Here is a 13,379-nt window from a genome sequence, read left to right as displayed (position 1 = left end):
AGAAGGCAGTGTATTAGCTGATTTGTGAAGTAAAACAATTGCAGATCAGAGTTTAATCAGCCTTTGGAGCCGTGTAGATTAATCAAGCCTCAGTACAAAGACCCCCCGTTCTCCCATCTAGTAAGGTACATTAAGGTAGACCACTACAAGACACAGTCACGTCCAGTCAGGTGATATCAGAACAGAGACACTCACTCAGTTGTCTCCTTGACGACAAAGTGGCGCTCCCATGCGCCTTGATGCCCTGGAAACAGAAGACATGTTGACACAAAGAGCAACCAATAAAAAAAAAAACAAAGAGGGAACGGAGACAAAGAGGGATTGTTGTTAGATCAGAGTAGAAAGCAATACTTTACTTTGGTATATTTCACAGCAATCATAAATCAACCTCCAACACTGCCTGCCCCCTAATGTGCATTTATCAATGGCAGACTGTCATTTCTCATTACCTGTAAATTACTGCAAACAGGTCTTTGCAAACTGAACAAATATAGTGTTGCAGATGCAAAGAAGCTCACAAAGTCGAATGTCGGTTCTTTTTGTCTCCTGTAGACACATGGTCACTGTTCTAAGTACAGCTTCAGGACATGTCTACTAGTATCTATTAAAAGACCTGGCAACGTGCGCTGGCCACACACTGAACAAGCAGTCATTTGCCTCCTTTCTGTAAAATACTGACGAACTGTGTAAGGTGCTTTGCGTCAATGACACCAGTTTTGATGAACAGAGGAAAAAATAGAGCTGGTGGGTGACACAGCAGCAAAGTACAGGGTTTATAAATACTGGTGGTTTGTTCTTCGTGTTCCCACACAGCAATTTGCTTGCCAAAAACTACAAATGTTATACTGATTCCACAACAATGTGCTTAGAAGCCATGAGACAAGGACACAGTTTTTAGGCAACTGTGCAAACATGTAGGCACAATGCCCAAATAACAGTATTTCCATGGTATTTTCCTCCACATAGTCAGGTATGTTATCCATATTAATGTTGTCCCAGCTGGCAATGCTCTATTCCTGATCCTAATTATTATGAAATCCAAAACTGTGAAACAAACTGCATAAAGAAATATGATTTGCAAACACTGCACACATTTAAGATACCAGAGAAAACACAGTTGGTCTATAAACTTGCATTTAAATGATAATTTGTTATCCTGCTACTGTAATAGTAATTTATTTTAAGGAGTTCAATATGGTTTCTGCAATTTGCTGACTGCATATTAATGGGCCAGCAGTATTATGTGACCTTTAGCCTCAATCTGAAGGTCTACTCGGGAGCTTAGCTTCAAGTGGACATTTAAGCACATTATATGATTAATCTTCCTACCTTAATGTGTGTACGCTTTGTTATTGTAATATTAATGTCACATAACCTTTTGTTAACAATACTTTTGACTACTAAATAGGCCTTATTGGAGTCAGCAATGTGTTGTTATAGCTGTTTATTATAGCTGATGTAGTTTTGTCCCTTTTATTTAACAGGATTTTAATAGTATCAAGATAAATGGTACAGTATACAGTCATATAGTATATAATAAACCTGTTGCGGCTGTATCATAGCAACAAGAGTGTTAATGAAACATATTAGTGACTATCACATCGTCTCTTTAGAAAAGCAGCATTACACAAATATACAAGTTACATTAATATGTTATATTTGCAATGCAGTTTGTAAAGGATAAGGGATATATAGGATGTGTTGGAAAGTACATGCAGGTAAGTATAGATCTACTCAAATCTGTTTATATGCTGTACAACTAACCACTCCAATGATACAAGTTAATGCTGTACTACCATTTCATACCTACCACTTATAACATTAAGTAAAACATTTTTTAAAAAGTGCACACATACACTCACACTCTCTCTTTCTCTGTCTCACACACACACACACACACACACACACACACACACACACACACACACACACACACACACACACACACACACACACACACACACACACACACACACACACCATCCTATAGCAGGCAGATGGAAAGAGGTCTTAAACAGTAAAAGTTGATGGTCACATAAAACTACAATAAAATATCCCATTCTCTTGAACACAGCCTTTATATCATCTAGCTATCCATCTATCCATCTATCTATGTATCTATGTATCTATGTATCTATCTATCTAGATCAAAAGAACTAATACCATCTCCAAAATAGATCTGTAACTCTGCCACTCTCCCTTTTGTTTAGAAAAAATGTGTGTGCAACTAAAAGTAAACTTGTCTTTGTTGTGCGTGGTTAATCATTTAACCTTAAAAGACCTACCCTCTCAAACAACAATTACCGTTATTAAGGGGACTTGCTCCCATAAAATTCTTTTTTTATTAACAATATGTAAAATAACTGTGATTGACCTCTTTTGTTTGGCCCACAAAGAGGGCTATTCCCAATTGCATACAAATTATGTCTCTGGACAAATACTTCCATAAGTAAGTTATGTATAATAATTATCCATTATTTCCACTTAAAATCCATTTGAGTTCACTAATTCCTACAATGTGAAGTGAATGCACGAGCACACCACTCTCACTTTAACATGAAAACTGGGTGGAATATCAGTAACCATAGAGTTCTCAGTAAAAGTTATAGTCAAAAGCTTTGCCCTGAGACTCAGCTCTTGGCCTTAAGCAGGAGAGGAGAGGAGAGGAGAGGAGAGGAGAGGAGAGGAGAGGAGAGGAGAGGAGAGGAGAGGGTTAACAAGAGTTGGAGAGAAACGGTAATAGAGGATGAGCAGTGACAGGGAGGAGCAAGGCCGGGTGAAAGAGTAACGGTAATAAAAGGAGATGAGGGAGACGAGGGAGGGAGGGAATGTGAATGGAGAGGTATACAGGTGAAAGGCCGACCATAAAGATGAGAATGTAGTTAGAGATGGATGAAGGCAGGAAAAAGGAGAAAGATTGGAAAAGAAAAAAGTAAATGTTTGAGACGAAGGACATGCAGTCTAAAAGCAAGAGGGTGACGGAGAAAGTGGTGGGTGCATGAAGATAGAAGTCAGAGGAAAACGGGTGATTAGGGGCAGGGACAGAGAAAGGAGGAGCAATATGATGATGGGGAGAGATCAGAGCAAAGAAAATGGATGAATATGAGCAGGGAGAAAGAAGGGAAAATCAAGGGCATTTTTTTTATAGAGGGGCACAAAAGAGGAAGAAAAGAAGGATTAAGAAATCATAAAATGTAAAGAAAAGGTAAGAAAGATGGAAGCACAGGAAGACGGACGTAAAAGAAGAAGAATGTATAAAAACTCTAAGTAGGGCAGAAAAACTGCCTCTCTCGTGCTCAGCCCCTATCTCCTCCTCTTTCTCCCTGTCTTTCTATCCTTAGCAGCACCATTACTCAGTACAGCTGTACAAAATGATCTAGTTCACAGGAATAGGAGTTGGAGACCTACATAGTCACAATCAGCACTGGACCCACCATCCTTCCCGCTTAAAGTTGGCACAGACATGGAGAGCACTGATGATGCAGGCTCATATGATCTATGTCATCATACATATTGATTCAGGGTTCCCCCAGCCCCAGGAAGATACGTAAAAAGCAACCAGTGGCGTTCATTAGGAGTGCTCTCTCAACGGGGGGGGGGCCTTCTGAACATGATCTGTGTCAGCACTGTACACAGCAATAATAGGTGGACATAGGTAAAGGCAGTCTGGACCAAAAGCCTTCTCTTTCGACACTCTGGATCAATAACCCCGGACAGAAGCATCACCAGAACAAAGGTAAAGAAAAAGAATCGATGGTTGTTCCGCTCTAGTTTGTACAAGTGTTGGGACAATCATTTTCACACAGCTGAAAGGTGTTAGCGAGTGATATTACTGCTACTGAATGGGAAAGCTTATGAAAGCTTTAGGTTAACTGTTAAAGAGTATTTGTGGAGATGCAGCAGGGCTAAACTCAGATTATCCATTCTTTCGTTTGCATTATAGACTTTATCCAGCTTTAAATCCAGAAAGAACTCTCACTGACCTTGGTTCTTTTATCACATTACTATTAAAGTGATATTTACTAATGTTTACAACAGACGATGCATTACTTATGATGATTAGCAAATAAAGACTTTGCAAATAAGTACTGTGATGCACTTGCTATATCCCTTAATGTTGCACTTTAAGTTCAAGACAAAAGACTACAATGAAGAAGAACAGATGAAGAAGTCTACTGGCCAGGTGAGAGCATATCAAATCAAAAAGCAGAAAGACAGACTGGAAAGATCAAAGTGGAAGAACCAAAGTACAAACACCCAAAGTACAAAGCCAGTTCTACTGTATGAACAATTATTTTTAAAAAGGATGTTAAACATCCCCTCCAGACGTGTATTAAGACCTACATACAAATAGTATAGTATAACTATTTTGATGTTGCAAATCATGCCCATATACCCTGCCCCTTAAAAATCTGATTTTCAATGAGCACAGAGAAACTTTCAGCAGATAAATGTGAAAACATCCTTCTAGTGTCAAACTCTGCACATACATCATTCTGTACAGTGAAGCTCACACATCAAACTAGGAACAAGAAGAAAAACATATTTTTCAGTGGAGGGGGATTTTAAGCACATACTCCATGTTAAGATGTGAGGAAGCCTCAATGTGCTTGTTTTTATGATAAGGTTGCTTTTTCTAGACAACTTTAAAGGATTTTCCCTACAGGGATGCAGTGTCAGCAGAGTAAACATGTCCTTTGCTCAGAGATTTCCATCTCAACCTCATGCTTTTTGTAGGGTCACACAGGGACATATCTGATTATCCAGTTCCTATTTTTGCTGCCCTGTCTTGACATTAAGCTGTCAGTTGTTGTTTTAGCTTTCTAACATATCTAGCTGTATCTAATAATTTATTTGCCACAGCTGTGAGCAGTCTATGAAATCACAAAAACTGAAAAATCTATATCTAAAAGCTATTTAGAACAAGTACTGGTTGTTATATATATATATATATATAATTTATTTTTTTAAATACAGTAAATTATGAATTATGTTTCTTATAAATAGTAGCATCAATGAAATATGTCAAATGTTTGACATATAGTTATTTTCTTATCCTCCATCTCTCAACACACTGATATATATATATATATAAAATCACTTACTAATCTTAAAATGTATACAGGTTTGTTTCGTGTTATTTTGTTTTATTTTGATAGCTTGAGTTATAAGGATGAACTATAAGAATGATGAGGCATACATTTCCACATTCACACACAAATAAGCAACTCGTGCACATACACCTGGACTCTAACCTTACTTTTTTTTCATTGTGTCCTTCTTCATATTAAATGACCTATCGAGCTCAAACATATGAAGCCTCTGCACTTAAAATAAGTCACTCCACACCTCACTTCTTAAGATATGGAGAGCAGAGAAAAACGGAATGAGAGACAAAGAGGCAAGAATCTGCATCATCTGCCTAAATGTTTCTCCATTCAAATGTAACAGCCCACAAACAGACGATAAACGATCCTCAACTATCCCTCCGCTCCTCTCATTCTTTTCAGAAGCTACTAAGGAGGGAGGGCATAAGGAGAGGGGTGGGTGTGAAGCCATGAGAAAAAGAGAGAAAAGAGTTAGGAAAAAAAAAAGTAAAGTTGCATAAATCTATGGAGAATAGAAAATGACAGAGAAGAGAGTGAGAAAGACAGAGAGAGAAAGGGAACAAGAGTGAGCTAACCATCAAGAGCTTTTGATTCCCACCATAAAATGTTCCTTTTAAGAATGCCCATGAAATTAGCTTGCTGAAAGAAAGCAATCTCAATCGATTCAATCCCCTCTAAAAAACTTTCAAACAGCCACCATACCTCCAGCTCTTAAGAGTCTCTGCGGGACATAAAATAGCTTCTCGTCTTTTCTCTCTAACCCCCCCCCCCACCCACACAGTTTTTTTTCCTCTCTGCCTTACTCTTTCTCAGTTTTCCCTTTCACCCTACCTGCCATCTCTACATTGGCCCACTGACAGAAAGTGGAGAAATCTTTATGTGCAGAATTGAAAAATCGGGGTCGGTCCACACTTTTCAATTTGTGTTTGGCTCTCACTAAACTGCCACTTGTCAGCTTCAGGTGGATATCTGGGTCTGACTAAGCAGCACTATTTACAAGGTCCCAGAATGAAAAACACTACAAAAATATCTTCCAATGTGTACTGTGTGCATACAGAAACCAGTGATGGGAAGATATTGTATCTGCAGACAGATGGTTTATTTACGTTTGGAGGATTGGACCTTTAAGTAAGGTTGTAAATCAAATTCACAAAGCTTCGTCGTGCAGCAAGTCATTGCAGAGGTCCCACTTTCTCACCTCACGCTCTCACTCGTTTACTGCTGCAATCTGCCTTCATAAAATAAGGATAAAAATCATTTACAGCTGAAGAAGGTCAAAAAAGACTGGACAGACATCTGGTAGATTGAAAAGCCCTAATGTGTTGTTAATATACTACATATATACTACATTTAACTATGAAGAAATCAAGTTAAAAATGACTGTAGGAGGAATAGAGAATATAGGTGCATGTATGTCTGCAAAATGGTCGATTATTGAGAACCCAGTCAATTTACAGCTGGGAAAACTAACAACAGCATCCAATCTGTCTTTTCCTCTGAGCTCAAAATGAATACAAACAATCATTTGAGAACACAGTGTGACTTGTCAATAAGGGGTTAGGCATGCACTCCAGCAGTCCAAATAACTTTTCCTTCCCTGGACCTTCTTAGAGCTCAGGAAGTCACAACATAGCTCGGTTAAAGTAGAATAAAAGAGGAACTTTGAGGCAAGTTGGCCTAAAGTTGTATTTCTGTGGGACAGAGTGTGGGTGCCAGGACAGAGTGTCCGATGGTGGGGGAAACCAGGGCAGGAGAATCCCTAATGGACTCCAGGATCCCTGGAAACCTGGGTGAGGAAGAGAGGAGAGGAGAGGAACTTCTGAAAGCTAACTTCTGCACTTTCAGGGATCAGCGTATAAAAAACAGGTGGAACACGAGGAGGAGGACAACGGAGTGAGGGAAAAGTAGGAGGACGTTCCAGAAAAGGAGGAGAGTGAGGTATAGGGAGAGAGGATGAGTGAGATGGTCGACCTCGCGAAGTGGCGGAAGCAGTAGAAATAGCTGCCCCACTTGTAGACACACTTTCTGTTGCTAGCTGCCTGTCCTGGATGCACTGGGGTAGCTAACCTATATAGGCCTGCTCCACGTCGCAGCATCTCCCACACACTAACACACACACACACACAGTCTTTCTCTCACACACACACACACACACACACACACACACACACACACACACACACACACACACACACACACACACACACACACACACACACACACACACACACACACACACACACACACACACACACACACACACACACACACACACACACAGGAGGGGGAGGCTAAAATCAGGCCGCACATGCTGTAGCTACTGCTGAGTTAAGTCACCTGTGTTGCTAGCCTAGCTTGCTAGCGGGCAACCAGCTGGTCCTCTAATTAAGAGCCCATCTACTCAAGAGGCCTGAGCATATGGAGGACTCTATAGCTAGGTACTGGTTTTATAATGGATAGCAAAGCCATACAGTGGAGTACTGGCCAGACTTCTAAAGCTGGACGTATTGGGAGGATAAGGTTATTGCGGTCCTGAGCAGATACGACGCATTAAAGGAGATTGGGAACACTACAATACCACCAATATACTTCCAAGACTTTGAAACAGTGATAAGACAGTATATTTGAGTATTGCCACTTTCGTTTTTTAATGGACTGTACGTCTGATATGCTGATATCATGCTGTTTTCCACCTGCTGAGTAGATGAGACACTTAGTGGCACTTCTTGAATTCAAATGATTACCAGCCAATTAATCAAACCACTTCACCTCAGAGAGGTGATATAATTGAGTGAATCATCAAAGATGAAATCTCTCCTCATATATACGGTACTGTAGGAGTGAAGGCAGAGCATCTCACTCACTACCCTCCTGGTGAGGCAAATCAAGGTGAAATTTGTTTTAATTAAATTAATTGAAATGAATCAGAATGTCAGAAAAAAATTACCATAATTGAGGGTATCAAACAACTTAAAAATCTGTAACTTCTCAATACACAGTCCAGTTTTTCTCTGGGCTTTTGGTCCAGAAACTGGACTATACCGTAAACTGGACTTTTAGTAATTAAAGGGACATTGTGTAGTGTTTTAAGTATTTCATTAGCTAAAATCAATGTCTTCATTCATAAATGTGTCTTCATTGGTGTAAAATTACCTCTGCCAATGATCTGACCTCGAAAGCGAAGCATTTCTTATCTGTATATACATTGGATGGGCAAGTCCATGGTGGCTTCCATGTTGAATCATACTTATGCCGAGCCACAGGAGAAGGAATCCTCGTCGCCAAAAAAAAATGAAAAAGGGAATTAAAAGGGCAACGTGACCGGCGAATTAAAAAAAACGAGGGTAAACATCGGGGTAGCTTTTTCAGGTGGAAAGAGCTAATGAAGGAGAAAGACTTTCAAAGGGACGCTGAAGTTGCCTGCTTTCTCCTCGACAGGTAGGCTTCTTGGTATATAACGGCTACCGCAGTTGCAATACGCATTTGAAAATGCGAGGCACTAGAGAGCACTATTTGTTTGAATGCAAAATAGAATTTCACCGCTAGATGGGAGAAATTCCTACACAATGTCCCTTTAAGCAAACGTAGTAGTTTAACTAAATGCATGCTCTGTTAGTGGCATCGCCATACTAATGTACAAATAATGTCATGTGAGGCATGACCATATAAAAACACACTAACAACCACAATATTGTGTGAATTATAATGTCTGAGGCATAAACGCGACCTATTTGACTGAAGTTACTTTGACACTTTCAGCAGCATTTTTATTGACTTTGCTGTCCAAGGCCACGACTAATGGCTGCTTCACAAAACAAACACTCGCTCATACACTTCCATAGGCAGACACACTAGGCAATGACAAAAACATTGGCACGCATACAAATTTTGCACACTAACACATACTGCACACACAAGCCCACATCTTTGCTTGCTTTAGCCTCCAGTACCAACATACAATTATGTTAGGCCATTTCAGGCTTCATTATGAGAAATGCATTAGTCAGTGATGGCAAATGGAATACAGCACAGACATAACTAAGGTTGCGTGTGTGTGTGTTAATGTGTGTGCATGTGTGAGAAAGTTGTAGAGAGAAAGAAACTTTAGGCATAGGGAAAGAAAAGATAACAAAAAATGATGACAGTTATGGTAAAATTATAGGATTCAGGGCAGTAACTTGAAGCAGACGCAGTCAGCAAAGTGGCATTTTTCTGCGGTATAGTGAGGTGTGTTCTTTGCCTGAACCTGTTTTGATGACTTGTCGTGCGCTGCACAGTCAAAGTATGGAGGTGTCACTAGCAATCCAGCATTTCACCGCAATTTTGGTGTCAAGTTTCCTTGTTTTATTGCTGCTTCAGTCCACCTTTGTGGACTTGGTCAAGAGTGCACTGCTCAAAGTGCACCTACAGTAAATCTGTGTTATTTGAATTTTAGTTGGTGGGAACACGACCCACACGTTATATTTCTGTTCTATAATAAATCTAGCAAGGTAGAGTAAAGATTAATGTCTGGTTCTTACCAGCAACTTTTATCCACAACAGCTTGCATATATACTGTACAGGCCTATCCATTTAGCTGATTGACTCTGTTTATTACCATCTGAGGACAGTAGGTACAGAATGTGTTCTATTTGTAGTCTCTAATTTGATTGGTGCACATTGTTAAAGCATATATAAACCAGATCCAATGTGAACACCTTAACCTGATCTTGTTCTGACACAGGTCCACACATCAAACTTGTCTGTGATGGTTCATTATTTTATACAGGCTGCAAGATTATAAACTTAAAAACTCATGACAGGTTTTGGAGGCAATGACACTGTCAAGATGAACCGAACAAGCAAAGTTTACTTAGCTCCATGGAAAATTGGAAGGCAATAAAACCCTAATTTCTCTCCAAGTCAGAGAAAACACTTCAGACCATTGTTCACTTCCTCGTTTCCAAATGTAGCACCTGAAGCTTTGCACTTTCAGTGGCAAAAGACCTGTGGCTGAATGAACAACATAATGTGGTAAAGCAGAATCATATCTATTAATTTACCTGTGCTAGTTTATTTTAAAGTTACTGACCCTCCTCAGGATTCTTTACTCCATTGCAAAACCGTAACTTTGTACTATACATTTTATAGAACCAGCGCAGGTAGAATTACACTGCTGCTCATGCAGGCACTCACAGTTCTGTGTAGCCAATAACTGAAGTTAACAGTAATGGAAAATGGAAAAGTAATTTGGTGTTCTGCAACACATACATGATCATCCACATAGGGGAAGTTTTATTTCTCTTGTGTACAAATAATGCATTCATTTTGCACTTGACATTGTATAAGTAACGTCAAACATTATCTGGTGGGTGAGTGTGCTGTGTGCATTGTGTGCCTCGCTCACACAATGACACTGCTTTCCCCCGTTTCTTGCCAACTTTATACACAGCAGGATTAAAGGTATAAAATAACTTTCTGAGGAGAGGATATGAAAAAGGGTTTTTAAAAGAAAGAAACAAGAAACAAAGAAACAGACCCCAAACCCTGCTCCTGTTTCCGCTACGAGCAGCCATTTTTAGACAGTCATCCATTAAGTCTGCTGCGTTCCCATACTGTCAGCCCCTAGTGAAGCCAAAGAGGCCATGTCAACTGAGGGCGTTAGGCAGGCAGGCAAGAAGGAAGCAGCACAGAACCCTCTCTCTGCACCGTGGGAATTGGAGGAAGGACGGGAGGGGGAGCAGGTAGTGGACTATAATATGAATGTCACTGCAGTACAGCATCTTCAGAAAGAGTAAGATGGATTAGAGCTCTAGCTCAATGTGAAAAGATGTGCTTAAAGAGGTGGGAAAGAAAAGAAAGAAGGGCTGGTAGCTGTGGCTCAGCATAAAATACATTGCCACAGACAGACAAGACAAGAGCGTATAGAGAGAAAAGGGGCTTGCGATCAAGATTTTTGTTAGAAATTAGCTTCATTTAGTGATATGTAATCTTACAGACTCAGGCCTTCTTACATAAAGCACATTTTCAGGGCTAGAAGTGCACAATGCATTGTTTGTGTCTGACAAAGCGAGCGGGAGCGGGTGTGTGTGGTCTGTGTGTATCTCACCTCTGGCCCCATGTGTTCTGTCTGTGTTGTGCGGTCAGTCATTTGGCAGTCTTTCATCTTCAGGGCAGCTTTGGCACTCTCCTGCATACAAAACAAACACACACCCATCAGCCGTGTCCAAAATCTCATAAAGAAAGAACATCAAATTCGAATAAATCAGAACAACTAAATGCTCTCCCAGCAGACGTATGCCTTGCCGCCACTCCCAACACTTAGTACAGTTGGCGTCCATGCTTAGCTAGCTATCAAAAGAAAAGAAAGAAAAAAATGCAACTCTAAACAACTTCACCACCTGAATCCCTTCCTCCCTTTCGGCTGCTTCTCCAGGAAATCCAAGAGGTCATAAAACTGTGCTGAATTGCGGAAGAACTTTTTCTACAGCCAAATGTTGGAGCAGGGGCCCTCCTCAAAGTGCACCAGCAGAGAAGAATTCATAAAAAGTGACAGCTAGTGCTGGCCAGCCTGCTAAGAAAGGTCCTTCTAGGAGATAATTAATAGGTTTCCTCTGGCAGATTTACAGACGGAGGTGTAGAGAGAAAAGTGTTGGCCCAGTCCTTCAAAATACAGCCCTTTTACCTTGACCAGGAACCTGCCGTCTCCCGTGTTACCTCTATGTGATTATTTTGAAAAGGCAGGTCGCAAGTCCTCTGCATGCGAAGAACCCGGCACCATTTCCACCGGGAGCATTTTATGACGATGTCACTAATCATTCTGACATGCTCGCACTACACTGCTCATGGGTAGGGGAACAGAATGGGTTGAGAGTTGCGGTGGCTATGAAATATTGAGAAATTCATTAACCTTGATTTAAAATTAATCAACCAAACCAAGACAAGGTGTAAAGGATGGGTTAATGGTAAGGAGAATGAAAGAAAGTTAATAAATGACATAGCTCTAAAACCCAAATATATACTGTAATATATACTGTCTTGTTGAAATCCAGCAGAAGCGAGGTGACAGATCGAGTTAAAAATCTGTTTTCATTAGTCATGCCCATGCCTACATGAAAAGCAAGGGAGGCTTTCCGCAGCTAAATGTTGCAGTTGGAGCACGGTCCTTCAACAAAATGCACCAGCAGAGAGAAGAGAAAACTCATAAAAAGTGACAGCTAGTGATGGCCAGCCAGCTAGCAGGTCCTTCTAGGAGATAATTAATAGGTTTTCACTGGCAGATTTACAGACGGAGGCAGAGCGAGGAGAGCGTTGGCTATGAGCTGCCCTTTCCTGCACTTTAACTTAGCTGCGGCAGGCACTGTATCCCTTTTAGACTCTCACACATGGACACATACACACCCCCACAAATGTTCTCAAGCACAGCATGGCCCCACAAAGGCGCAACTTTATGCATTTGAAGCAGTGACAGAAGGACCTTTGTTCCAAGGGCATATGGCGCAGATAAAAATAAGGTTAGGCTGTGGTCGCAGCAAGGATACAGGATAGTATTAGACAATTCATCAATACACACACCAACCGATATATGCAGGCTTCTGCTCGTAAAAACACACAAGGACTATATGTCTGGAAATCAAATCCGGCAGGAGCCAGAACATCCTTGTCAGAGAGAACTGCCAAACAGATGAATACACATGCACACACGCAAACACACACGTTCAAGGCTGATCAGCATCTGTGTGTGTGTTTGTGCATGCACAAGCAAATCCATGTCCTAAAGACTGATTGATGAATCCATGTGTGATGTGGAGAAAAACATTTGGTGGCTTCAACATGTCACAATATGGGAGAAAGAGAGAGAGGAAAAAGCAAAAAAAAAAAAGATCAGAAGAAGAAAGGAATCAAAGAGAGACAAAGACAAAGTAAAGAGAAGAAGATGATCAAATTGTTTACAGACTCGGAGACTTAAGGGATAAGCCAGGTGATATTCTATATTTTATATTTATATTTTGTTATTATCAACAAATCCTATGAAAAGACCAAAAGCAGCAATGATTTGACTCTACTAACAAGTATTGCTTGTGTAGCCTGATGCAGTGTAGATTCCTCTTTGTCATAGACCATAGAAAAAACATTGAAAACACATCAGTGAGCCACTGTTGCACTGGCTGACATGTTCCTCCATTACCATGAACATGAAAACTGCAGTTTATTTTTGATTAAATCCCACATACACTGTCCTGCTGCTGTAAAAACTCACTTTTGCACCGAATCTGCAACTGGAAATAGTCC

The 13,379-nt window shown here is 40.4% G+C and overlaps 1 protein-coding gene across 2 annotated transcripts in view; it reads right to left on the bottom strand.

The window, feature by feature from the left end:
* ccser1 (coiled-coil serine-rich protein 1) overlaps positions 1-13,379 on the bottom strand; it is a 119,884-nt gene that overhangs the window by 45,439 nt on the left and 61,066 nt on the right. For both annotated transcript variants that reach the window (XM_051421454.1, XM_051421453.1), the window contains exon 10: positions 11,197-11,277. In XM_051421454.1, coding sequence (XP_051277414.1) covers positions 11,197-11,277 — 81 coding nt within the window. The remainder of the gene's footprint in view (positions 1-11,196; positions 11,278-13,379) is intronic.

Source organism: Dicentrarchus labrax, unplaced genomic scaffold, assembly GCF_905237075.1.
Source record: "Dicentrarchus labrax unplaced genomic scaffold, dlabrax2021, whole genome shotgun sequence".
Taxonomy (NCBI): domain Eukaryota; kingdom Metazoa; phylum Chordata; class Actinopteri; family Moronidae; genus Dicentrarchus; species Dicentrarchus labrax.
The sequence above is the reverse complement of the archived record's forward strand: the minus strand, read 5'-3'. Positions and strand labels throughout refer to the sequence as shown.